This window comes from Drosophila subobscura, chromosome U, assembly GCF_008121235.1.
Source record: "Drosophila subobscura isolate 14011-0131.10 chromosome U, UCBerk_Dsub_1.0, whole genome shotgun sequence".
Lineage (NCBI taxonomy): Eukaryota > Metazoa > Arthropoda > Insecta > Diptera > Drosophilidae > Drosophila > Drosophila subobscura.
In genome coordinates, this window is record NC_048534.1 from 16455257 (window position 1) to 16482451 (window position 27195).

At 51.2% G+C, this 27195-nt stretch overlaps 1 protein-coding gene across 7 annotated transcripts in view; it reads right to left on the reverse strand.

The window, feature by feature from the left end:
- Nucleotides 1-27195, reverse strand: part of LOC117902348 — a 116738-nt gene that overhangs the window by 36814 nt on the left and 52729 nt on the right. For 2 of the 7 annotated variants that reach the window (XM_034813657.1, XM_034813651.1), the window contains exons 13-34: nt 17992-18135; nt 17856-17933; nt 17083-17718; nt 16181-16402; nt 15872-16054; nt 15135-15620; nt 12627-15071; nt 11946-12566; nt 11574-11891; nt 10993-11316; nt 10610-10927; nt 10210-10542; nt 9809-10135; nt 9412-9729; nt 8614-8937; nt 8193-8516; nt 7488-8117; nt 7072-7410; nt 6696-7004; nt 5515-5841; nt 3839-5431; nt 592-3783 (exon numbers count right to left, since the gene is read on the reverse strand). In XM_034813657.1, coding sequence (XP_034669548.1) covers nt 592-3783; nt 3839-5431; nt 5515-5841; nt 6696-7004; nt 7072-7410; nt 7488-8117; nt 8193-8516; nt 8614-8937; nt 9412-9729; nt 9809-10135; nt 10210-10542; nt 10610-10927; nt 10993-11316; nt 11574-11891; nt 11946-12566; nt 12627-15071; nt 15135-15620; nt 15872-16054; nt 16181-16402; nt 17083-17718; nt 17856-17933; nt 17992-18135 — 13791 coding nt within the window. Of the gene's footprint in view, nt 1-591; nt 3784-3838; nt 5432-5514; nt 5842-6695; nt 7005-7071; nt 7411-7487; nt 8118-8192; nt 8517-8613; nt 8938-9411; nt 9730-9808; nt 10136-10209; nt 10543-10609; nt 10928-10992; nt 11317-11573; nt 11892-11945; nt 12567-12626; nt 15072-15134; nt 15621-15871; nt 16055-16180; nt 16403-17082; nt 17719-17855; nt 17934-17991; nt 18136-19422; nt 20009-27195 lie in introns of those variants that run through there. The other 5 variants (XM_034813655.1, XM_034813656.1, XM_034813652.1 and 2 more) reach the window with 5 other exon arrangements.

The following is a 27195-nucleotide window of genomic DNA, read 5'->3' on the forward strand; positions in this document are numbered from 1 at the left end:
TTGCAATGCATTGTGCCAGTAAGTGCGGTAATCATAGATTTTAATGAATATATGTATGTAATTTGTGTGCTGCCTAAGTAGCGTATTAGAACAAGTAACGCGTGTAGTGTGGAGAGAGAACACGTAGAGGTCTGCATGAATGTGGATCAGTGTATTCATTTTTGTGTTCCAAGTTGGAGTTAACTCTTTGCAGACCCCAAGTGATATTAAGTGCAAACAAATAGTGCCTTTAAGTGTATGGAATTCGGCAATTGCATCGGTTGCCATTGCAGTTTTGTGTTTGTAAAAATACTTCATTTATTCTAATACGCCAAGATAGAATGTGAAACTAAAAGTTTAAGGGATTTTACGAGGGGCTCATGTCGGGGATTTTCTAAGAGTTTCACATTCAATGTGGGACCTTCCAGGGCGTAAACAAATGCTTGCAGTGTGCATATAAGCTCTAGATCTTCAATAGATCTCAATTTTAGAGCGCATGTTGTACTGGGCGCCCAGTAAGCAGCAAACCAAAACCACAAATATAAAAGCTGGTTTACGCCCCGGCCTAGCTACTAAATATTTGTAAAAGATAAATGAAAACGGGGGTCCTACCTTGTTCCTTTTGACAGCCGGTGAACGGATCTCCTGTGTAGCCCACATCGCATGTGCAGATGGGTTGATGATTCGCCACATTGCAGCGGGCATTGAAGCCGCAGGCATTCACGCAGGGATCGGCACACTTCTGGCGTATGCAAGCCTTCGTCGGTGGACATTCCGGATTGATGGAGCACTCCGGCCGGCAGCTGGGCGGCGTACCAATGAAGGTGGCTGCGCACGAGCAGGCCGCATTGCCATTGAGCACCTTGCACTCCGAATTAGGTCCGCAGGGTGATGGTTGGCATGGTTCTGTGGGCGTTGGTGGCTTGCGTTCTTCCTGGAAGCAGCGCGTGAATGGATCTCCGGTGTAGCCAGAGTTGCAGGAGCACGATGGATTGTGGTTGATCACTTGGCAGCGTGCGAACTGGCCGCAGGCGCCGGGACATGGATCGACACACTTCCTTTGCACACAGGCCGTTTGCAGGGAGCACTCGGAGCTGACGATGCACTCAGGTTTGCAGGCAGGTGGGGAGCCCAGCATTCCTTGTTGGCAGGCACACACCGGCCCTTGGGCCGACACATGACACAAGCTGTTGGGACCGCACGGGTTCGGCTGGCATGGGTCCTTGGCCACGGGCGTTTCCAGGCGGCAGTGCACGAACGGATCACCCGTGTAGCCCTGCAGGCAGCTGCAGATTGGAATGTGATTGGATACATCGCACTGCGAGTTCTGGCCACACACTCCGGGACATGGATCCACGCACTTCTTGTTCAAACAGGCCTTGACGGGGGCGCAGTCGGTGCTCAGTGTACACTCCGGACGACAGCCCGTGTAGGGATCGCCCTGGTAGTCTCTCAGGCAGGTGCATGTGCCCTGGTTGCATTCCGCATTGGCTCCACATGGTTGCAGGTCGCAGGGATCCTGTGGCTCGTTCAGTGGCGGCCTTGTGACCGTCTCAATGATCTCCACGCACTGGACAAACGGATCGCCGGTGAATCCACCGCGGCAGGTACATATAGCCAGATGGTTCTGGATGCGACACTCGGAGTTGATGCCGCAGGAGCCGTCGCAGGGATCGCGACACTTCTCGGCAATACAGGCACGATTCGACGAGCAGTCTGTGTTCACAATGCACTCGGGACGGCAGTTGGGTGGCGCTCCAATGTAGTTGGGCAGGCAGGAGCATGAGGCCTGCTCGTCACGCACGCGACACTCCGAGTAGAGGCCGCAGGGCGAGGGCTGGCAGGGTGTCTTTGAGACAGGAACATCCTTGGGTCCGGCAATAGCTGGCGCTGGATAACAGCGAGCGAATGGATCGCCCGTCAAATCAGAGGGGCAGCTACAGATGGGATTGTGGTTGATCACCTCGCACTTGGCATTGATGCCGCACGTCTTGGCACAGGGATTGGCGCAGCGGAATTTGTGGCAAGCCTTGTTCGGCTGACACTCGGCATTCACCGTGCACTCGGGCTTGCAGTTGGGTGGAGCTCCAATGAAGTTCTCCAGGCAGGAACAGACGGCCAGTCCGTTGGCAATGCGGCACTTGCTGTTCGCGCCACAGGGCGAGGGAATGCATGGATCGGCGACGGGTGGTGGCGTTGAAGGTTCCACTCGGCGACAGTTGGCGAACGGATCGCCCGTGTGGCCATCGAGGCACACACAATTTGGCACATGATTCACGGCATAGCATTGGGCATTCAGGCCACAGATGCCCGGGCAGGGATCCTGGCACTTGTTCCTTATGCACGCCTTGTCCGTCGTACAGTCGGAGCTGAGCACGCACTCGGGTCGGCAGCCCTCGTAGGGATTGCCTTGGTATTCGTCGATGCACTTGCATGCAGCAGCTCCGTTCCGTTCGATGCACTCGGCATTGGCGCCACAAGGCGAGGGTTGGCATGGCTTGATCGGCTCCTCCTGCTGCGGCACACACTGGACAAACGCGTTGCCAGCATATCCCACGGGGCAGGAGCACGAGACCGTGTGTCCGATGACGCGGCATTCGGCATTGGTGCCGCACGAGCCGGGGCAGGGATCACGGCACTTGTTGTTGATGCACGCCTGCGTCGAGGCACAATCAGGATTAATGATGCACTCGGGCCGGCAGTTGGGCGGCGAGCCGAAGAACTCTGGCTGGCACTGGCACACGGGTCCACGCTCGTCGGGCTTGCATATGGAGTTGGGTCCGCAAGGCGAGGGCACACAGGGATCTCTTGGCGCTTCCTTAACATCTGGCGGTGGTGCCACAGCAATCTCTGTGCACTGCTTGAAGGGATCACCAGTTCGGCCAGGCGGGCAGCCACAGATGGGGCTGTGATTAATGACCTCACAGCGTGCCTCCAGGCCACAAGCAGCGGCGCATGGATCCACGCACTTCTTGTTGACACACGCCTGTAGGGCGGAGCATTCGCTGGAGACAACGCACTCGGGACGGCATTGAGGCGGCGCCCCAATGTATCCTTCCAGGCAAGAGCAAACGGCATGGCCATTGACATCGCGGCACTGGCTGTTTGATCCGCACGGGGACGGAGCACAGGCCTGGGGCTTGGGTGTATCTTCGATGGGCTTCACGCGGCAATTGGTGAACGGATCGCCTTCGTAGCCTTGCAGACACGAGCACACGGGTATGTGGTTCATCACCTCGCAAACGGCATTGTTGCCACAGATACCGGGGCAGGGATCCACACACTTGTTCCGCATGCAGGCCTTGTCTCGCGAGCAGTCCGCCGATAGCGTACACTCGGGTCGACAGCCCTCGTAGGCGTTTCCTTGATAGTTATTCTGGCAACGGCACTCTCCGGCAAAGCAGTCGGCATTCGGGCCACAAGGACTCGGATTGCATGGATCGTTCTTGACAGGCGGCGGTGTCTTGCCTTCTGGTTTCTCTGTGCAACGCACAAACGGATCGCCCTCGTAGCCCTCGATGCAGTTACAAATTGGCAGATGGTTCAGAACATGGCACTTGGCCTCGAAGCCGCAGGAGCCAGAGCACGGATCGCCGCACTTTTGATTGATGCACGCCTCCGTGGGACCACATTCAGAGTTGAGGACACATTCCGGTCGGCACCGCGGTGGTGCGCCAATAAAGTTCGGCAGGCAGGAGCAGGCCGGACTATTGCCAACAATCTGGCACTTGGCATTGGGACCGCAAGGCGAGGGCACACAAGATGCCGCTGGTGGCTCTGGTGTCGTCACATCGTGTGTTATGGCTGTAGAACAAGAAACAGTTAGCATTTCTCTTTCACTTATTTGTCATATACTCACGTATCCTGGTGCACTGTACGAAGGGATCGCCGGTCATGCCGCGAGGGCATGTGCAGATGGGGCTGTGGTTCTTGGTGCTGCAAATGGCACGAATGCCGCAGGTGTGCAGACATGGATCCACACACTTCTTGTTCACACAAGCCCGCTCTGGGGCACACTCTGCACTGACTATGCACTCGGGGCGGCAGTTGGGTGGCTGATTGACGAAGCCTGACTGGCAGGAGCACACGGCCTGGTTGTTGATGCTGCGACAGTTGCTGTTGGGGCCGCAGGGCGAGGGATTGCACGGGTTGAGCGGTGGCCGTGGGGTAACTGGGACTGGCTTGCAGCTGAAGAACGGATCTCCACTGTAGCCTGGTGGGCAGTTGCAGGTGGGCACATGGTTATCGACCGTACAGAGAGCGTACTCTCCGCACATATTATCACATGGATCGATGCACTTGAAGCGTACACACGCCTGGGCGGCCGTGCACTCATCGTTGATCTCGCACTCGCGTCGGCAGCCACGCTGGGCATCGTAGGCATTGCCCTCGAAGCCCTCATGGCAGTAGCAGGCGCCGGCCCCGTTGCGTTCGCGGCACTCGGCATGGGGGCCGCATGGTGACGGTTCGCATGGCGATGTGGGCGCTTCTGTGGGCAGGAGCAGGGGTATCAGCTGGCAGCCAAAGAGCGGCTCACCCTCGTAGCCATCGGCACAGGAGCAGACGGCATTGTGTTGCACCACCTGACAGACGGCATTGCTGCCGCAAGAGCCAGGGCACGGGTCTACGCAGCGTTCCTGCTGGCAGGACAGATGATTCTGGCACTCGTCGTTGTTGGTACACTCTGGCCGGCAGTTGGGTGGACGTCCAATGTAATTGGCATTGCAGGAGCAGGCCGCTTGGTTTCCGATCTCACGGCAAATGGAGTTAGGGCCGCAGGGCGAGGGCACACATGGGTTATCCGTGCTCTTGCCATCTTCGCTGGGTGAACAGCCGCTGATGGGATCGCCGGTCATGCCGGGCACACAGCTGCAGATTGGATTGTGGTTCACCACCTGGCACTTGGCATTGTTGCCGCAGGATCCGCGACACGGATCGGCACACTTTTGGTTGATGCACGCGCGATTCTGGGGGCACTCCGAGCTGACGACACATTCCGGCTTGCAGCTGGGCGGCGCTCCAATGTAGCCTTCCAGGCATGAACACACCGCATGGCTGTTCGTGTCCAGGCACTGGCTGTAGGGTCCGCAGGGCGAGGGCTGGCATGGGTTCTCCGGTCGTCGTGTGACAACTTCAATCGGTTCGCACGAACGATGCGGATCTCCAGTGTACCCTTCGAAGCAGTTGCAGTTGGGACCATGATTTAGGACACGGCACTCGGCATTAATGCCGCACGCACCGGGACAAGGATCTTGACACTTGCTGTTGATGCAGGCACGGGAGCGATCGCAGTCATCGTTCTGTACACATTCCGGTCGGCAGCCACTGTACGGATCGCCAAAGTATTCTGGCAGACAGGTGCAGGAGCCAGCGCTGTTGCGCTCCCGACACACGGCATTAGCACCGCACGGACTGGGATTGCAGGGATTACGTGGCGCCTCCGTTGGGGTAACTATACAGGAAAGAAAATAATGGAAAAGTCGGGGAGTGAGTGGAGGAGAACAAGGTATACGTTGGCATGCAATTGATATATACTTTGCTGTACAACAGCACAGCCGGAGAACGGATCGCCGGTGTAACCAGGCACGCATTCGCATGTTGGACGATGCTTGATCACCTGGCACAGAGAGTTCTGGCCACAAGCTCCGACACACGGATCTGCGCAACGCTGATTGACACACGCGAGATTCGCCGGACAGTCGGCACTACTCATGCACTCGGGCCGACAGTTTGGCGGCCGTCCGAGGTAGTCCGGCAGACAGGAGCATGCAGGCGAACCGCGCACATCAATGCATTTCGAGTTGGCTCCGCACGGTGAGGGTACACAGGGATTACCGGTCTTTTCGGTTATTGTGGGCTCCACTACACATAGCCAATAGCCAATAGCCATAGTCAATATATCCATGCCATAAACACACAATTTACACATAACAATTACATAGGTAGTCGGATAGATCGGAGATAGATTGGAGTTGGAGTTTGAGTTGGATGGATAGTAGTTTACATAGTGTACATAAAATCACAAAAACATAAAATAGAGAAATAGAAAAAAATCAAACATTAAAGTAAAGAGTGTATAATACATGCAATAGGAAGGAAGGGAGTATCGGGGCACACGGTTGCCATGCACAAGAGAGAGGGGTATCCATTATAATACCATTTTAGGGGACATTAATATAAGTATGTATGTATATGTCGGAATATAATTATTGACAGGTTTACCGTCAGAGTTCACGCTTTCGTTGTTCTTCACTTTCTTTGTCGCATCGAGAACCCTCCCTCTCACTGTCTGCAGCTTGTAGCTCTCTCTCAACTAATCTCTCTCTCTACCCAAGCAGCTTGCTTGTCTCCTTAAATTCGTTAGCTCAAACACTAACACCATCACAGCAGAGCAATGAGACAAACAGTGGACAAGACGGTGCGTGCATGGCGATGCAGTAAACGGTAAACGATGCAAACGGTAAAGTGCAAAGAAGACAATGAAAGGGAACACTGCAGGCAATTTCGTAGTGAATCACTGCAAACAATATTAAGATCCGACATATGTACATATGTACATATGTACATACATATACTTAAAGATTATAGAACACAACAAGTGAGACAGCAAAATATAGATGGCAACCGTGATTAAGGCAGTGCAAGCCAATTGGTTGAATTTGATATCCTCCAATTGGCTTGCACCTCCTTCGAATGGGACTTCTAGACATGCTTACACAATATTTTCGTGCATCGATTGAAGGGATCGCCGGTGTAGCCTGGGGCACAGGAGCATGCAGGATAGTGGTTAATGACCTGGCAACGCGCCTCAATGCCGCATGTGCCCGGACACGGGTCCACACACTTTTGATTCTGACAGTTGAGATCTTGGGCACAATCGGAGCTTATGATACACTCGGGCCGACAATTGGGGGCAGAGCCAACGAGTCCGGGCTGGCAAGAGCACACGGCATGGTTATTGATCTCCCGACACTGGCTGTACGGACCGCAGGGCGAGGGTCTACAGGGATTCACATCGGCCAGGGCTGGGGGAATGGGTTTTAGTTGGGATTAAGTCTTTGTTTCATTTAGCATTTCTGCAGGTACACCTACGTGGTGGTGGGAGTTGGGGTATTTCACGGCATGCACTCGAGGGATTTCCAGTGTATCCGGCCAGACAGGAGCAGCTGGGCAAGTGATTGGACACACGACACTCGGCGTTCAGGCCACAAACACCTGGACAAGGGTCCACGCATTTCTGGTTGACGCACGACTTGTCGCGTGAGCAATCACTGTTCACCACGCACTCGGGTCGACAGCCACTGTACGGATCGCCAAAGTACTCTGGCAGACACGTACAGGAGCCGGCGCCATTGCGTTCACGGCATTCGGCATTGGGGCCGCAGGGCGAGGGTTGGCAGGGTGTCAGGCGCTCATCGGGTTCGGGCAAGGCTGCAGGTCACAGACGAAACGAGATTAGGTCGAATATCAAACGGGAGGGAAAGGAAGCTTCGAAGTGACGCGCTTACGTTGCGGATTGCAGCCAGCGAATGGATCGCCAGTGTAGCCATTGTCGCAGGAGCAGATGGGCGAGTGGCCAACGACACTGCAGTAGGCATTGAAGCCGCACGAGCCCGGACACGGGTCTATGCAGCGCTCATTGATGCACGCCAGATTGGCAGGACACTCGGAATTGAGAGTACACTCTGGACGGCAGTTGGGGGCACGGCCCACGAAGTTGGGCAGACAGGAACAGACGCCAGTCTCGCCCACCACGCGACATTGGGAGTTGCGACCGCAGGGACTGGGCACGCAGGGACTCTCATTGGACTTGGGCTGTTCCGGTTCTTGTTGCCGTGGGGCGCATCGCACAAACGGATCACCAGTGAAGCCACTGGGGCACGAGCAGATGGGATTGTGGTTCGTCACCTTGCAAATGGCCTCGTGGCCGCAGGTTCCGGGACAGGGGTCTACACAGCGCAGGTTCACGCAAGCTCTGTCTTGGGAGCACTCGGAACTGACCGAGCACTCTGGTCGACAAGCGGGCGGAGTGCCCACATAGTTGGTCGTGCACGAGCAGACCGCATGTCCGTTCACCTCGCGGCACTGGCTGTAAGGGCCGCATGGCGACGGGCGACATGGCTGGACAGGCGGGGCCACTAAAATTCAACGGGAAATAAAACGCATTGAACCGAGGTGTTTCAGGAGATCGTGAGACAAAAGATTGACCCTACATTTTGGTATTTCCCGGCAGTACTGTGATGGATTGCCCGTGTATCCGGAGGGGCAGCTGCAGCTGGGCGCGTGGTTAATCACATGGCACTCGGCGGAGACACCGCACACGCCGGGGCAGGGATCGCGGCACTTGTTGTTGAGGCAGGCGCGATTCTTCGAACAGTCGCTGTTCAGGACACACTCCGGCCGGCATTCGGTGTACGGATCGCCACTGTATTCGGGCAGGCAGGAACAGGAGCCAACGCCGTTGCGCTCGTTGCACACCGCATTGGCGCCGCAGGGACTGGGATTGCAGGGCTGTGCCACCTCGGGCGTTACGATAACTAAATGAATGAAGTGGGGAAAGGGTGGCGGTTTAGCAATGCAGGGCAATGACATTGGCGTTGCGTCAAACACTCTTTGACTTGTTTTGACCCTTACTTTGTGGACTACACTCGGAGAATGGATCGCCCGCATAGCCTTCGAGGCAGCGGCAGATCGGTCTATGATTATTTACAAGACATGTGGTCTGACTGCCGCAGGTACCCACGCAGGGATCCCGGCACCGCAGATTGATGCATGCCATGTTGCCGGCACACTCCGAGTCTGAGGTGCACTCAGGTCGGCAATTTGGCGCCCTACCCACATAATGTTGCAAGCATGAGCAGACGGCCTGCTCATTAGCCGCCGACACCCGACACTGAGAGTTTGGCCCACAGGGCGATGGAACGCATGGCTCGACACGATCATGGACGATGGGGCGTTCTAAATGTAACATCACACCACGACACCAGGACACCACAAATATGATAACAGCATGCACAAAGATAAGCCATACAAAATAGAGTACATATAAAAGAGATAATAAAGTAAAGATATTGTATAAATATAGGGAGGATGATGACAAGCATGGAATGAAATGGAGAAAGTACTAGGGGGGCACTTCCATTGATAAGCGATGATGAGAGATCATTTCGGTTTGTATACCCTTGCAGATGCATTTACGAAAATAATGTGCCCTATCAGAGGCAGTTGTGGAAGAAAAAATGACATAGAAATGCAAGTAGTTGTGAGCTAGATCGGATCCAAGCTGCAAACTGGATAGTTTCGGGACTGTCGGACCATCGGATAAACATACCATATAGTCTTCAAAAAGTACTCTCTCATTTCTCTCAATCTGCAAAGGTATTCGAACCTTCGGCTTGCCGAAACTAGTCGAGTTTTGCCTTCGATTCTTACTTTCTTGTGGGAAACAGCGCACGAATGGATCACCGCTGAAGCCGGGACTGCAGGAGCAGATGGGATTATGGTTAACGACACGGCAGAGCGCATTGTTGCCACAGGTGCCCGGGCAGGGATCTTTGCACCGTTCATTCAAACACGACTTGTCCTGTGCACACTCCGAGCTGCTCATGCACTCGGGTCGGCAGTTGGGCGGAGAGCCAATGTAGTTGGGTACACAGGAGCACACCGCATGGCCATTGACCGGGCGACAGTTGCTGTAGAGGCCGCAGGGCGAGGGTTGGCATGGATTTTCGGGTACTATGGGATCGGGATCTAGATCGGGCAGGAGGGCGGTAAATGGCGACAATTAATAGGGTTTCACGTGGGGGCCTAACTTTTGGGTGGGTCTTACAGCGTGGCGTCTCGGGCACCAGGTGACAGCCGACAATGGGGTTTCCCGTGTAGCCGGGCAGACATTCACAGTTGGGCGCATGATTGAAGACAGCACAGAGGGCGCTATGACCGCACATTCCGGGACAGGGATCGACGCATCTCTGATTGACGCAGGCACGCGACTTTGGACAGTCCGAATTGATGACGCACTCGGGGCGACACTCAGTGTACGGATCCCCAAAGTATTCGGGCAGACATTTGCAGGCAGCAGCGCGATTTCGCTCCTCGCACAAGGCATTCAAACCGCAAGGACTGGGACGACATGGTTGAGAGACCTCAACGGGCGCTATGTTGGCACAGAAATGAAGGGGTTTGAGTATTTTGGACAACTGCTGAGAGTATTTCCCTAGAAGGACCTACTTTCTAAGATCTTGTAGCAGCCGGAGAAGGGATCGCCGCTGAACCCAGGCTCGCACATGCACACGGGTGCATGCTGGCTGACGTGACAGAGGGCATTGTTGCCGCAGGAACCGATGCACGGGTCGGCACAACGCGCATTCATGCAGGCCATCCGGGCGGGGCACTCCGAATTGATGCTACACTCTGGCCGGCAGGCCGGCGGACGTCCAATGTAGTTGGCCACGCAGGAGCACACGGCTCCGGTGCTGGCCACCTGGCACTGAGAGTTGGGGCCGCAGGGCGATGGCACGCAGGGATTCAATGGCACAATGGGGTCTGGTATTGGTGCTGGTTCTACAAACATACGACATTTCAGTTGGAGACGCTATCCAGGGGAGTAATTGTTTGAGGGGAAACCTACTTCTTTCGGGCAGACACTGGTGGAACGGATCTCCAGTGTAGCCATCGATGCAGCTACAAATGGGAGAGTGATTCGTGCAGCGACAACGCGCATTGTAGCCACAGGTGCCGGGACAGGGATCGCGGCAACGTTGATTGATACACGCCCTATCCGAGGGACATTCCCCACTGGTGCGGCACTCTGGCTTGCAGTTGGGCGGAACACCAAGGTAGTCCGGCAGGCAAGCGCAGACGGGATGATCGCCAGCCACGTGGCAAGTGCTAAACAAGCCACAGGGCGATGGTCTACAAGGGTCTTTGGGCAAGGGCAGGTACATATCTAAGAAGAGGATGGGCATAAAATATTTAGAGATGACTCTTTGGGACATTCTTGGTCGGGCATACTTGAGGGACGTTCGACGCAGGCACGTTGTGGATTGCCCGTGAAACCGGGCTCACAGCTACAGACCGCCTGGTGATGGGCCACTCGACAGATGGCATTGAAGCCACAGGCATTTTCGCACGGATCGCGACACTTCATATTGAGGCAGGCCCGGCTCGCGGGGCAGTCACTGTTCTGCACGCACTCGGGGCGGCAATTAATGTATGGATCACCGAAATAATTCTGGATGCAGCTGCAGGAACCGGCACCGTTGCGTTCGCGACAAATGGCATTCGCACCACATGGGGATGGGTGACATGGATCGGTGGGTTGGTCCAGGACCACGACTATCATAGCAAGCAAGGATAGGAATGGATATAGATATAGATACAGGATATGGATACAAACACAATAGACTTAAAGCTAAAATGGATGCTACAAAATGTACACAATAAACAATACAAAGAACATGCATAAATAAATGAAAATGAAAACCAAAAGCCATTTACGTCTAGAGCACCACTGAAAGGAACATGTAACATTACGAGCAAACATCCTGCGCTCTTGGAAAGGATAGCAAATACTCTGGAAAATGTGTACTCACTCTCTCGCATATTGCAACCGGTGTACGGGTCGCCCTCGAAGCCCTCAATGCAACCGCACTTGGGCTGATGGTTCTGTGTGGAGCACTGGGCATTAAAGCCACAGATTCCAATGCAAGGATCCTCGCATCTTTGTCGAATGCAAGCGCGATTCGATGGACAATCTTCATTAATAACGCACTCGGGTCGGCAGCTCGGTGGAGCACCGAACATGCCCTGAGCACAGGAGCACTCAGCGCGATTATTCACATTCCGGCAATTGGCATTGGGTCCGCATGGACTGGGCAGGCAGGGATCCACATTGCGTGGAGGTTCAGATGCTACAAAATGCAAAATTAGACATGAAGCTTGACTCAGGCTTAGATTGGACTTACGCTTGGGCACACATTGCTCGAAGGGATCGCCTATGTAGTCGTTGGGACAGGAGCATATCGGATTGTGGTTTTTCACTTGACACTTGGCATTGAAGCCGCAGGTTTCGGCACAAGGATCGGCACACTTCTGGTTGATGCATGCCAAATGCTGCGAGCACTCCGAGCTGACGACGCACTCGGGTCGGCACTGGGGCGGGGCACCAAAGTACCCTACCTGGCAGCTGCATGTGGGATGGCCTTCCACCGTACGGCAGATGCTGTTGGGTCCACAGGGATTTGGCTCACAGACGCTCACAGGTCCCACGGGCATACGCTTGCAGCCCACGAACGGATCGCCCTCGTGGCCACGTGAACAGATGCAGGATGGCAAGTGGTTAACCACCGCACACTCGGCATTGGGTCCACACGCACCGGTGCAGGGATTGCGACAGTGCTGCTTGATGCACGCCAGCGATGAGGGGCATTCCGAGCTGTAGATACATTCGGGACGGCAGCCAGTGCTGTACGGATCGCCAAAGTACGGCTCTATGCAGCTACAGCGAGCTGCATTATTGTGTGGGGTGCACACAGCGTTCTCAGCACAAGGATTGGGATAGCAGGGTCCAAAGTCATCACCGGATTCTGTGTGGATAAGAATTATAAATACAGAATCCATCATAAACTGATTGTGCTACGACTTACTCTCTTCCTTTGTCTGGGAGCAGCCGATGAAGGCATCTCCCTCGTAGCCCTGGTCGCAGCTGCAGTGAGCAGAGTGCGCGATGACCGTGCAGCGGGCATTGTGTCCACAGACATTGGCGCACGGGTTCTGGCACTTCTCATGGATGCAGGCCTTGTCCGAGGGACACTCGCTGCTCAGGGTACACTCTGGACGGCAATAGGGCGGGCTGCCGATGTAGTTGGCCACACACGAGCACACGGGGCGGTTCTGTTTGATCTGGCAGATGGAGTTGGGTCCACAGGGCGAGGGCACGCACGGATTCTTTGGCAGATCAACCTCACGTCCCGGCTCGGGTATGGGCGAGCAGGCAACGAACGGATCTCCCTCGAACTTTTGCTCGCAAGAGCAAATTGGATTGTGATTGAGAACCTCGCAGCGCGCTCCGACACCGCAGATACCTGGACAGGGATCTGCGCATCTCTGATTCAGACAAGCCTGGTTGGGGGCACACTCGGAGCTGACGACGCACTCGGGCTGGCAGACGGGCGGTGCACCCTTGAAGTTGGGCAGGCAGGAGCAGGCGGCATATCCCTCGGAGGTGGCCAGACAGCGTGAATTGGGACCGCAGGGCGATGGTTCGCAAGGATGAGGCCGCACAATGGGCGTTGAATCGGGTGGCAGATAGTAGGGGTTGCAGGAAATGGATGCATCTCCACTGTAACCCTCGGAACAGATGCACACTGGGGCATGGTTTACCACACGGCATACGGCGTTGATGCCACACACGCCGGCACAGGCCTCTACACACTTGGAGTTCATGCAGGCCTTGTCCGCAGGGCAGTCGCTATTGAGTACGCACTCTGGGCGACAGCCGATATGTGGATCACCAAAGTATCCCTTACGGCAGACGCAGGCGAGGCCACCGGGGGCACGCTTGCACTCAGCATTGGCACCGCACTGCAGCTTCGCGCAGCTTGGCGCTGGTGTTGGCACAATTGCCGATTGAATGGTGCACTGTTCGTAGGGATTTCCATAGAGTCCTGCGGGACAGGAACACACCGGATTATGCTCATACACATTGCACGCGGCATTGCGACCGCAAGAACCGGGGCAGGGATCGAGGCAACGCTGACCCAAACAGGCACGATCGAAGGGGCAGTCTGAGTTGGCCACGCATTCCGGTCGGCAGCGGGGATTCTGCTGGGCATTGGGTCCAAAGCAGGGATCACACAATGCCACACCATCGCCATAGACCGAGCAAACGTCGCGTGGTCCACAGGGTGATGGCGCACACGGGTCACGGGAAACGTTCTTCAAAATGCCAATCGGCACGCACTGCAGGAAGGCATCGCCGGCGAATCCGTCCAAGCAATGGCACACTGGCGTATGCTGGCGGACATTGCAAATGGCATTGATACCGCAAATGGCACCCGCACAGGGATCCACGCACTTGTGGTTGATGCACGACAAGGTTTCGCCGCAGTCCGAGTTGATGTCACATTCCGGCTGGCAACCCGACTCTGGGTCTCCCAGGTAGCCGGGAATGCAGGAGCAAACGGCGCGATTGTTGAGCAACTTGCACTCGCTATTAACGCCACAGGGACTGGGCACACACGGATTGGTCTTCGGATGGTCCAGGGCATAGCAACGGACTCCTGGGTTGCCAGTCAAGCCAGCATTGCACGAGCACACGGGATGGTGCTCCTCAACGCGGCAGTTGGCTCCATGGCCGCAAGCTCCGGGGCAGGGATCGTAGCAACGGAAGCCCATGCAGGCCTTGCTGTGTGGACAATCGGCATCCACCTGACACTCATAGCCGTGACAGCCCACAAGAGATGTTGGGTCCCCTGAGAGACCTTCGGGGCACACGCAGGCGGTCTGTCCATCGCCGGCCACAACGCAATTGGCATTGGGGCCGCATGGATTAGGGTCGCAGACGGTACGACTTGGCTCGCGGCATCCTTGGTAGGCATCGCCGACATATCCAGAGCGACAGTAGCATTCCTCACGATTGCCGGCCACATAGCAGTCGGCATTCCGGCCACAAGGACCTGGCTGACATAGCTCAACCGACACCGCGGGCTTCTCGCACAGCCTGAAGGGATTTCCAATCTTGTTGTCTGGACAGTAGCACACTGGCTGACGCGACGAGTCGCAGATGGCACCAGTGCCACAGGGACTGGGATCGCATGGGTTGATCGGCTCCACACAGCCCCGAATGGTGTTGGGACTTTCCACGTAGCCCGGCAGGCAGGTGCACTTGGAGAAGCCGTTGCTCAGCACAGAGCACTGTGTGTTGGGGCCGCATGGCGACGGTTCGCATGGGTTCGATGGAAGCTCGCAGGCTATCGACGGTGGCTGACCCTCGTATTCGGGCAGGCAGAAGCAGATGGGTTGACCATCAACGCGACGACATCCAGAGTTGGGTCCGCATGGATTCGGTGTGCATTCATCGCCTTCCGGGACTGATTGAACAAGATTAATTAGTTTTTTGTAGATTTGTGGATAATACTTAAAGGAATACTTACTGCAATTCTTGAATGGATTTCCCGTGAGTCCCTTGGGACAATAACAAATTGGATTGCCGTTGTCCAGTTCGCACAGGGCACTGAGGCCACAGGGATTGGGATCACAGGGATTCTGCGGTGGACTGCAGCCCACCTGGGGATTTCCATTATATCCAGGCGGGCACTTGCACACCCCACGATGGTTGATCACATCGCAGAGGGCAAAAGCTCCGCACTGGCAGGGCGATGCACACTTTCCATTGATGCAGGCCTGACTAGAATCGCACTCGGTGTCGGCACGACATCCCTGCAGCGGCGAACACTGCACATAGGCATTGCCCAGGAAGCCGGGCAGGCAGCGACAATCGGTGCCGTGGTTGACGGGTACGCACTCGGCATTCTCGCCACAGGAATCCTCTTGGCAGGGATTGATGCAGCGACGATTGAGGCGATCGCAAAGCTTCGTCGGTGGACAGTCCTCGTTGTATTGGCAGACATGGGTGCGTGCTATTGTTTTGGGTTACGATTACGGGTGCGAGATTCAGGTTGTACGATTTGTGGGTGTATTTATAGTTGAGGTGTCGGGACGGTACAAGTTTTATACATGGTGTATACATGGTGTACGGGTATTTGTACAGTGTTTATGAAAGAGAGAGCATTTGGGAAACGAAACGATGTGTAAGATTAGCAAAGGACTCGTTGGAGGACAACAGAAATGTGCCATATACTGTGTGTTATAGCTCTTTAGCGATACTAACCTGGCTGACAGCCGACACGTCCATTGCCCTGGAAACCATCGCCACAACTGCAGTCCGCAGCATGGTTGGTGTTGATGCAAATGGCATTCGTGGCACAGGGATCATGGACATCGCATGGATGCTGGCATCTCTGATTAATGCAAGCCTCCGTGACACCGCAGTCGGTATTTTCTGTGCATTCAACTGGAAGGTGAATAAATTGTATTAAAATATGTCAAACATAAATATACTTGTATAGCATTTATCCCTCGTTTAGTTTTTCCCATTTTCTGAATTATTTTGTATTGATTAATTTGATTAGTGCCTTACTTGAGGTTTCGGTGGGCACACACTTGACCATTGGATTGCCCTCATGTCCCTGCGGACAGGTGCATATGGGTCGATGACTCTTAGCCGTACACTTGGCACTTGCGGCGCATATCTTGGCAAATTCGCACGGATCCTGGCACAGACCCATATAACAGGCCTCGCTCTCAATGCAATCGTTGTTCGATTGGCAGGGCTCTGGTGTTTTCGGTGAACCCGGTGGCTCTACTTGTTAGAAAGGATTTAGTGAGTTAACGTCGTTAAACATTTGATGATTGTTTTAAAAATGGTATTAAATGATGGCAATAATATGTACAGGGGCTATGGCTAAAGTATGTACAATTTTTACAAAATTATTTGGTAAAATTCCAGATCACAAAAACAAGCCCTATACATAAGTATTTATAAATGAAGATTTGTATGTACAATAGAGGCGCTCTTGCCACTTTGGGATCTTTTTTTGAACATTAATTGATTAGGAACAGTGTCGAAGAGTGATTTCTGTGTTAGAGATCTGCAAGAATACACTCAAAATCCGAAACGTTCTTCGAAATTATAAGATATAAATGAGTGTGTAAAGAGGAAGACATTCGCATTACTCGACAACCACAGTTCAAACGTCTTTTAATGACACAAACTGACATTTGAATTAGATATATCTCAAATAAAACGTATAAACGAAGTTCAATGGGTGCAAAAAATGGATTCAATTCATTTGAATGGTTGCTTATTTTTGGTATTTAAATATTATTTGTAAATTCATTCGAGCTGTAATTCCCTACTCATTAAACTTGAGCGTAAAAACTCCCGTTGGGTGAACTCTTGCAGACCTTTAGGGTGTGTGCTGGGAATAGAGATCCCAAAGTGGCTTGCATTTCACTTATAAAAATGGTAAATAAATATACCTTTCTTACGGCAATTGCCCAGCTTACAGTGCTCGTTAGAGGCACAGTTAGTATCTACTGTACATGGGTTAATTAATGAGATGTCAGTGGTGGTGGTGCCGTTGTTTCCCGCCAGAGGGACAATTATTGTGCTGTACATCTCCGTTGTGGTGCCATCAGTGGTTGGCAGCTCGATCGGCCAGTTCGTTGTCGTGTCGGGCACCTCATTGGATGTATCCAGACGCGTTGTCTTCATCTTTGGCGTTGTTGTGGTGCGCCGATCACTGTAGCTATCTTCACCACCCAACTTGGTCGTTGCCACCGATGGCCTTGCCGTCGGCGTATCGGTTATATTGTTCTCACCATCACGGTACCGCCTAGTGGCATCCGTATGGGAAGTTGTGCTTTCGGTGTCTGGTGTTTTACTCTTACTGGTTGTTTGGTTAGTAGCGCTTGTGGTTGCTGTGCTCGATTCAGTGCTAGTGGAGGTAGTGGTGGTGGTGGTCGGTGTTGGTTTTTTGACACCTGTGTTTGGGTTAGCAGTTGTAGTGGTTGTGGTTGTTGTTTTGGTTGTAGTTGTAGTTGTTCTTGGTGTTGGTGTTGGTCTCTTGGTTGTTCTTTGTTTCTTGGTAGTACTAGTAGTTATTGTTACATTAGCTAAGGAGAGAGACGGGTATTTACACGGGTAACCGGGAGGTTATTTTATATTAGACATGTATGTACACATTGTATTTACACGTTTAGTGTTAAGTATTTAGTATTAATTAACTAGGACTTTGGCGAAGAGGACTTACCCTTGATACAAGCACCAGTGGTGGGATCGCAATTGGCACCCGGCGGACAGTGCTCACAGCCAGGAGTGCGACCCATTTCTGCATTACGCATTCAAATTAAGAAATGTTTTGGTTTTGCTAAGAGAAAGACACGTACCTGCAGAGCAGAAAGGCTGATGGTTGAGAACACGACAATCTTCGGTACGGCTGCACGGATTACTGTAGGTACAGGGATCCACGCAGAGCGCATTGATGCACGCCTGCTGGGTGGGGCACTCATCACTTGATGCGCAACCGATTTCTGTTGGTGCCAGAGATTAATTCGATTAGTTGGGCTCGTCTAGAAACAACTTATAGTTCGGCACACACGTGCATTAATATATTGGTCGTTAAACTTTAAGTCATTCCTTTTTGGTCAAGAATCCTGTTCGGTAGGTAGTTTCTCTTTCAATTAATTCATTTCAATGCAGTTAGTATTAGAATTCTTCTATTTTCAATATTGGTTCTTTAGTCTCAATAATTGTTGCCACATTAAATACTAGCAGGCATTATCCATTAGTTAAATATTTTAGTTGTAAGCTGTTGCTTCAAACAACATATACACATGCAAAAGCATTAGGGGGTTAGTGCATTTTGTAAACTACTATTTAATACAATATCCATTTTAATACTACGGGTTTTTAGGGTTATAAATTAGTAATCCATCTACCACCACATGCAGCTAATACAGTCGGATACACTTACGGTACATGATAATGTTCAACTAAAACGAGTATATGTACTAAATACAACAGAAGTCAACACAGATATAAAAAACACACAACAAATTGAAGAGGTGTCGAAACGCCGAGAGAGAACATGCGAGTGGAAATCATAATTCCAAAACATAACGATAAACATTCAAGATGATGACAAAGGTATTTGGATTTGATTTGATGAGATTTGCAGCAGGTTGCAGCAGGCAGCAGGATGACAAGCAGGCAACTAAAACATGAACGAGCAAACATTGCAAACATTGAAAGGACATGCAAACGACTGAACGCTAAATGGTGAGAAGAACTCCAATGTATTGGCATTCAAAGGCCAGTTCGAACTATCTCAGGTGTTCTATTGTAGCTGTTGGTGAAGAAGATTGATTGGTTGGTGGGTGGGTTGGTGGATTGATTCGGTGCAAAAACGTTGATCGAAGGACAGCCAGAAGAGAAGCAGTACGAGCAATAATAAGAAGGGAGTGGAGACAAATGTGAAGAAAGAAGTAGCGCATGATAACCGCAAAAGGCACAAAGAACACAGGGGGGAATTGCGAGGAATAATAACACAAATGGTAGCATGCACGTGCCCCCACAAATCGGATGGCTGCTCATACATGAACATATATATAGGATTATATGCCACAAGTAGAGGGGGATAATGGCTGGAAATCCAAGAGAAGAGATAGATTGAAGTAGGCTACTACGATTTGCCAGTTATGTGTATTGGCGTTGAAAGTAGTCGGCGCCACAATACCGCAACCCTGTGGTTCCTTGCACTTCATTCAATTTATGATTCGATATCAAGACTTACAACTTATATACACAACTTTAGTTACCTGCTTTCATAGAGCAATCGGGTCTATTTACATCAGCGGCGGTATCACAAAAGCACATTGTGGTGTGGTTCAATGTACGACAGACAGCCAAATTTTGCACAGGGCAAACATTTTTATAGTACTCACAAGGTGTTATGCATATGCCAGCCACACAGGTCTCATCGTCGGAACAGTCATCGTCGGTCAAACAACTAATTGCCGGAGTAACAGTTCCAAATCTATCAGTGGCATTTGGCATACCATCCAACGAACTTGGCGTTACTACCGATATAGGAGCGGGCTCTGTTTCCTTTGATGCAGAGGGGATGGTGGAAGGTCTAACCGATGCTTCTGTGGTGTAATCGGTCATTTGGGTACTATCTTGAGGAAGGGACATGGTTGTTGCAGAAGCAGTGGTTGAAATGGTACTTTCCCTGGAAATCGGTATTACAGTTGGTACAGTCATTGAAGTTCCTTCTGTGGTATAATCGGTCGTTCCCGATCTGGTGGTGCCTTGAGGAATGCCTTTGGTAGTTTCAGAAGCCAGCGGACTAATAGTTGCTTCCCTAGAGATCGGAACCATAGTTGGTACAGTCCTAGAAGCTCCTTCAGTGGTATAATCGGTCATTCCCATTCGGGTGGTGTCTTGGGGAATAGCTGTGGTAGTTTCAGAAACCATTGAACTGATGGTTGTTTCCCTAGAGATCGGTACTACAGTTGGTACAGTCCTATGAGCTCCTTCAGTGGTATAATAGGTAATTCCCGTTCTGGTGGTGTCTTGGGGAATGCCTGTAGAAGATTCAGAAGCCAGAGGACTAATGGTTGTTTCCCTAGAGATAGGAACCATAGTTGGTACAGTCCTAGGAGCTCCTTCTGTGGTATAATCGGTCATTCCCGTTCTGGTGGTCTCTTGGGGAATGCCTGTAGAAGATTCAGAAGCCAGTGGACTAATGGTTGTTTCCCTAGTGATCGGAACCATAGTTGGTACAGTCCTAGGAGCTCCTTCAGTGGTATAATCGGTCATTCCCGTTGTGGTGGTGTCTTGGGGAATGGCTGTGGTAGTTTCAGAAAACATTGAACTGATGGTTGTTTCCCTAGAGATCGGTACTAAGGTTGGTACAGTCCTAGGAGCTCCTTCAGTGGTATAATCGGTCATTCCCATTCTAGTGGTGTCTTGAGGAATTCCTGTAGAAGATTCGGAAGCCAGTGGACTAATGGTTGTTTCCCTAGTGATCGGTACTACAGTTGGTACAGTCCTAGGTGCTCCTTCAGTGGTATAATCGGTTATTCCCGTTCTGGTGGTGTCTTGGGGAATAGCTGTGGTAGTTTCAGAAACCATTGAACTGATGGTTGTTTCCCTAGAGATCGGTACTAGAGTTGGTACAGTCCTGGGAGCTGCTTCAGTGGTATAATCGGTTATTCCCGTTCTGGTGGTGTCTTGGGGAATAGCTGTGGTAGTTTCAGAAGCCAGTGGACTAATGGTTGTTTCCCTAGAGATCGGAACCATAGTTGGTACAGTCCTAGGAGCTCCTTCAGTGGTATAATCGGTAATTCCCGATCTGGTGGTGTCTTGGGGAATGGCTGTGGTAGTTTCAGAAGCCAGTGGACTAATGGTTGTTTCCCTAGAGATCGGAACCATAGTTGGTACAGTCCTAGGAGCTCCTTCAGTGGTATAATCGGTCATTCCCATTCGGGTGGTGTCTTGGGGAATAGCTGTGGTAGTTTCAGAAGCCTGTGGACTAATAGTTGTTTCCCTAGAGATCGGAACCATAGTTGGTACAGTCCTAGGAGCTCCTTCAGTGGTATAATCGGTAATTCCCGTTCTGGTGGTGTCTTGGGGAATGGCTGTGGTAGTTTCAGAAGCCTGTGGACTAATGGTTGTTTCCCTAGAGATCGGAACCATAGTTGGTACAGTCCTAGGAGCTCCTTCAGTGGTATAATCGGTAATTCCCGTTCTGGTGGTGTCTTGGGAAATGGCTGTGGTAGTTTCAGAAGCCAGTGGACTAATGGTTGTTTCCCTAGAGATCGGAACCATAGTTGGTACAGTCCTAGGAGCTCCTTCAGTGGTATAATCGGTCATTCCCATTCGGGTGGTGTCTTGGGGAATAGCTGTGGTAGTTTCAGAAGCCTGTGGACTAATGGTTGTTTCCCTAGAGATCAGAACCATAGTTGGTACAGTCCTAGGAGCTCCTTCAGTGGTATAATCGGTAATTCCCGTTCTGGTGGTGTCTTGGGGAATGGCTGTGGTAGTTTCAGAAGCCTGTGGACTAATGGTTGTTTCCCTAGAAATCGGTACTACAGTTGGTACAGTCCTAGGAGCTCCTTCAGTGGTATAATCGGTCATTCCCATTCTAGTGGTGTCTTGAGGAATTCCTGTAGAAGATTCGGAAGCCAGTGGACTAATGGTTGTTTCCCTAGAGATAGGAACCATAGTTGGTACAGTCCTAGGAGCTCCTTCAGTGGTATAATCGGCTATTCCCGTTCTGGTGGTGTCTTGGGGAATAGCTGTGGTAGTTTCAGAAGCCAGTGGACTAATGGTTGTTTCCCTAGAAATCGGAACCATAGTTGGTACAGTCCTAGAAGCTCCTTCAGTGGTATAATCGGTAATTCCCGTTCTGGTGGTGTCTTGGGGAATGGCTGTGGTAGTTTCAGAAGCCAGAGGACTAATGGTTGTTTCAATAGAGATCGGAACCATAGTTGGTACAGTCCTAGGAGCTCCTTCAGTGGTAGAATCGGTCATTCCCGTTCTGGTGGTGTCTTGGGGAATAGCTGTGGTAGTTTCAGAAACCATTGAACTGATGGTTGTTTCCCTAGAGATCGGTACTAGAGTTGGTACAGTCCTAGGAGCTTTTTCAGTGGTATAATCGGTCATTCCCATTCGGGTGGTGTCTTGGGGAATAGCTGTGGTAGTTTCAGAAACCAGTGGACTAATGGTTGTTTCCCTAGAAATCGGAACCATAGTTGGTACAGTCCTAGGAGCTCCTTCAGTGGTATAATCGGTCATTCCCATTCGGGAGGTGTCTTGGGGAATAGCTGTGGTAGTTTCAGAAGCCAGAGGACTAATGGTTGTTTCCCTAGAGATCGGAACCATAGTTGGTACAGTTCTAGGAGCTCCTTCAGTGGTAGAATCGGTCATTCCCGTTCTGGTGGTGTCTTGGGGAATAGCTGTGGTAGTTTCAGAAACCATTGAACTGATGGTTGTTTCCCTAGAGATCGGTACTAGAGTTGGTACAGTCCTAGGAGCTTTTTCAGTGGTATAATCGGTCATTCCCATTCGGGTGGTGTCTTGGGGAATAGCTGTGGTAGTTTCGGAAACCATTGAACTAATGGTTGTTTCCCTAGATATCGGTACAACAGTTGGTACAGTCTTAAGAGCTCCTTCAGTGGTATAATCGGTCATTCCCATTCTAGTGGTGTCTTGGGGAATGCCTGCAGAAGATTCAGAAGCCAGTGGACTAATGGTTGTTTCCCTAGACATCGGTACTACAGTTGGTACAGTCCTAGGAGCTCCTTCAGTGGTAGAATCGGTCATTCCCGTTCTGGTGGTGTCTTGGGGAATAGCTGTGGTAGTTTCAGAAGCCAGTGGACTAATGGTTGTTTCCCCAGAGATCGGAACCATAGTTGGTACAGTCCTAGAAGCTCCTTCAGTGGTATAATCGGTAATTCCCGTTCTGGTGGTGTCTTGGGGAATGGCTGTGGTAGTTTCAGAAGCCTGTGGACTAATGGTTGTTTCCCTGGTATAATAATCGGTCATTCCCATTAGGGTGGTGTCTTGGGGAATAGCTGTGGTAGTTTCGGAAACCATTGAACTAATGGTTGTTTCCCTAGAGATCGGTACTACAGTTGGTACAGTCCTAGGAGCTCCTTCAGTGGTAGAATCGGTCATTCCCGTTCTGGTGGTGTCTTGGGGAATAGCTGTGGTAGTTTCAGAAACCATTGAACTGATGGTTGTTTCCCTAGAGATCGGTACTAGAGTTGGTACAGTCCTAGGAGCTTTTTCAGTGGTATAATCGGTCATTCCCATTCGGGTGGTGTCTTGGGGAATAGCTGTGGTAGTTTCGGAAACCATTGAACTAATGGTTGTTTCCCTAGATATCGGTACTACAGTTGGTACAGTCTTAAGAGCTCCTTCAGTGGTATAATCGGTCATTCCCATTCTAGTGGTGTCTTGGGGAATGCCTGTAGAAGATTCAGAAGCCAGTGGACTAATGGGTGTTTCCCTAGACATCGGTACTACAGTTGGTACAGTCCTAGGAGCTCCTTCAGTGGTAGAATCGGTCATTCCCGTTCTGGTGGTGTCTTGGGGAATAGCTGTGGTAGTTTCAGAAGCCAGTGGACTAATGGTTGTTTCCCCAGAGATCGGAACCATAGTTGGTACAGTCCTAGGAGCTTCTTCAGTGGTATAATCGGTAATTCCCGTTCTGGTGGTGTCTTGGGGAATGGCTGTGGTAGTTTCAGAAGCCAGAGGACTAATGGTTGTTCCCCTAGAGATAGGAACCATAGTTGGGACAGTCCTAGCAGCTCCTTCAGTGGTATAATCGGTCATTCCCATTCGGGTGGTGTCTTGGGGAATAGCTGTGGTAGTTACAGAAACCGTTGAACTGATGGTTGTTTCCCTAGAGATCGGAACCATAGTTGGTACAGTCCTAGGAGCTCCTTCAGTGGTATAATCGGTCATTCCCGGCCTGGTGGTGTCTTGGGGAATAGCTGTGGTAGTTTCAGACGCCAGTGGACTAATGGTTGTTTCCATAGAGATAGGAACCATAGTTGGTACCGTCCTAGGAGCTCCTTCAGTGGTATAATCGGTAATTCCCATTCGGGTGGTGTCTTGGGGAATAGCTGTGGTAGTTTCAGAAGCCAGTGGACTAATGGGTGTTTCCCTAGACATCGGTACTACAGTTGGTACAGTCCTAGGAGCTCCTTCAGTGGTATAATCGGTCATTCCCATTCTAGTGGTGTCTTGAGAAATTCCTGTAGAAGATTCAGAAGCCAGTGGACTAATGGTTGTTCCCCTAGAGATAGGAACCATAGTTGGTACAGTCCTAGCAGCTCCTTCAGTGGTATAATCGGTCATTCCCATTCGGGTGGTGTCTTGGGGAATAGCTGTGGTAGTTTCAGAAGCCAGTGGACTAATGGTTGTTTCCCTAGACATCGGTACTACAGTTGGTACAGTCCTAGGAGCTCCTTCAGTGGTATAATCGGTCATTCCCATTCTAGTGGTGTCTTGAGAAATTCCAGTAGAAGATTCAGAAGCCAGTGGACTAATGGTTGTTTCCCTAGACATAGGAACCATAGATGGTACAGTCCTAGGAGCTCCTTCAGTGGTATAATCGGTAATTCCCGTTCTGGTGGTCTCTTGGGGAATGGCTGTGGTAGTTTCAGAAACCATTGAACTGATGGTTGTTTCCCTAGAGATCGGTACTACAGTTGGTACAGTCCTAGGAGCTCCTTCAGTGGTATAATCGGTCATTCCCAATCTAGTGGTGTCTTGGGGAATGCCAGTAGAAGATTCAGAAACCATTGAACTGATGGTTGTTTCCCTAGAGATAGGAACCATAGTTGGTACAGTCCTAGGAGCTCCTTCAGTGGTATAATCGGTCATTCCCATTCGGGTGGTGTCTTGGGGAATAGCTGTGGAAGTTAAAGAAACCGTTGAAGTGATAGTTGTTTCCCTAGAGATCGGAACCATAGTTGGTACAGTCCTAGGAGCTCCTTCAGTGGTATAATCGGTCATTCCCGGCCTGGTGGTGTCTTGGGGAATAGCTGTGGTAGTTTCAGACGCCAGTGGACTAATGCTTGTTTCCCTAGAGATAGGAACCATAGTTGGTACAGTCCTAGGAGCTCCTTCAGTGGTAGAATCGGTAATTCCCGTTCTGGTGGTCTCTTGGGGAATGGCTGTGGTAGTTTCAGCAACCATTGAACTGATGGTTGTTTCCCTAGAGATCGGAACCATAGTTGGTACAGTCCTAGGAGCTCCTTCAGTGGTATAATCGGTCATTCCCAATTTAGTGGTGTCTTGGGGAATGCCTGTAGAAGATTCAGAAACCATTGAACTGATGGTTGTTTCCCTAGAGATAGGAACCATAGTTGGTACAGTCCTAGGAGCTCCTTCAGTGGTATAATCGGTCATTCCTATTCGGGTGGTAGCTTGGGGAATGGCTGTGGTAGTTTCAGAAGCCAGTGGACTAATGGGTGTTTCCCTAGAGATAGGAACCATAGTTGGTACTGTCCTAGGAGCTCCTTCAGTGGTATAATCGGTCATTCCCATTCGGGTAGTGTCTTGGGGAATGCCTGTAGAAGATTCAGAAGCCAGAGGACTAATGGTTGTTTCCCTAGAGATAGGAACCATAGTTGGTACAGTCCTAGGAGCTCCTTCAGTGGTATAATCGGTCATTCCCGGTCTGGTGGTGTCTTGGGGAATAGCTGTGGTAGTTTCAGAAGCCAGAGGACTAATGGTTGTTTCTCTAGAGATAGGAACCATAGTTGGAACAGTCCTAGGAGCTCCTTCAGTGGTATAATCGGTCATTCCCGTTCTGGTGGTCTCTTGGGGAATGGCTGTGGTAGTTTCAGAAACCATTGAACTGATGGTTGTTTCCCTAGAGATCGGAACCATAGTTGGTACAGTCCTAGGAGCTCCTTCAGTGGTATAATCGGTCATTCCCATTCTAGTGGTGTCTTGGGGAATGCCTGTAGAAGATTCAGAAACCATTGAACTGATGGTTGTTTCCCTAGAGATAGGAACCATAGTTGGTACAGTCCTAGGAGCTCCTTCCGTGGTATAATCGGTCATTCCTATTCGGGTGGTGGCTTGGGGAATGGCTGTGGTAGTTTCAGAAGGCAGTGGACTAATGGTTGATTCCCTAGAGATAGGAACCATAGATGGTACAGTCCTAGTAGCTCCTTCAGTGGTATAGTCGGTCATTCCCATTCGGGTAGTGTCTTGGGGAATGCCTGTAGAAGATTCAGAAGCCAGAGGACTAATGGTTGTTTCCCTAGAGATCGGTACTACAGTTGGTACAGTCCTAGGTGCTCCTTCAGTGGTATTATCGGTCATTCCCATTCGGGTGGTGTCTTGGGGAATAGCTGTGGTAGTTTCAGAAGCCAGTGGACTGATGGTTGTTTCCCTAGAGATAGGAACCATAGTTGGTACAGTCCTAGGAGCTCCTTCGGTGGTATAATCGGTCATTCCCATTCTAGTGGTGTCTTGAGGAATGCCTTTAGAAGATTCAGAAGCCAGTGGACTAATGGTTGTTTCCCTAGAGATCGGTACTACAGTTGGTACAGTCCTAGGTGCTCCTTCAGTGGTATTATCGGTCATTCCCATTCGGGTGGTGTCTTGGGGAATAGCTGTGGTAGTTTCAGAAGAAAGTGGACTGATGGTTGTTTCCCTAGAGATAGGAACCATAGTTGGTACAGTCCTAGGAGCTCCTTCAGTGGTATAATCGGTCATTCCCATTCGGGTGGTGTCTTGGAGAATAGCTGTGGTAGTTTCAGAAGCCAGTGGACTAATGGTTGTTTCCCTAGACATCGGTACTACAGTTGGTACAGTCCTAGGAGATCCTTCAGTGGTATAATCGGTCATTCCCATTCGGGTGGTGTCTTGGAGAATAGCTGTGGTAGTTTCAGAAGCCAGTGGACTAATGGTTGTTTCCCTAGAAATCGGTACTACAGTTGGTACAGTCCTAGGAGCTCCTTCAGTGGTATAATCGGTCATTCCCATTCTAGTGGTGTCTTGGGGAATGGCTGTGGTAGTTTCAAAAAGCCAGTGGACTAATCTTTGTTTCCCTAGAGATA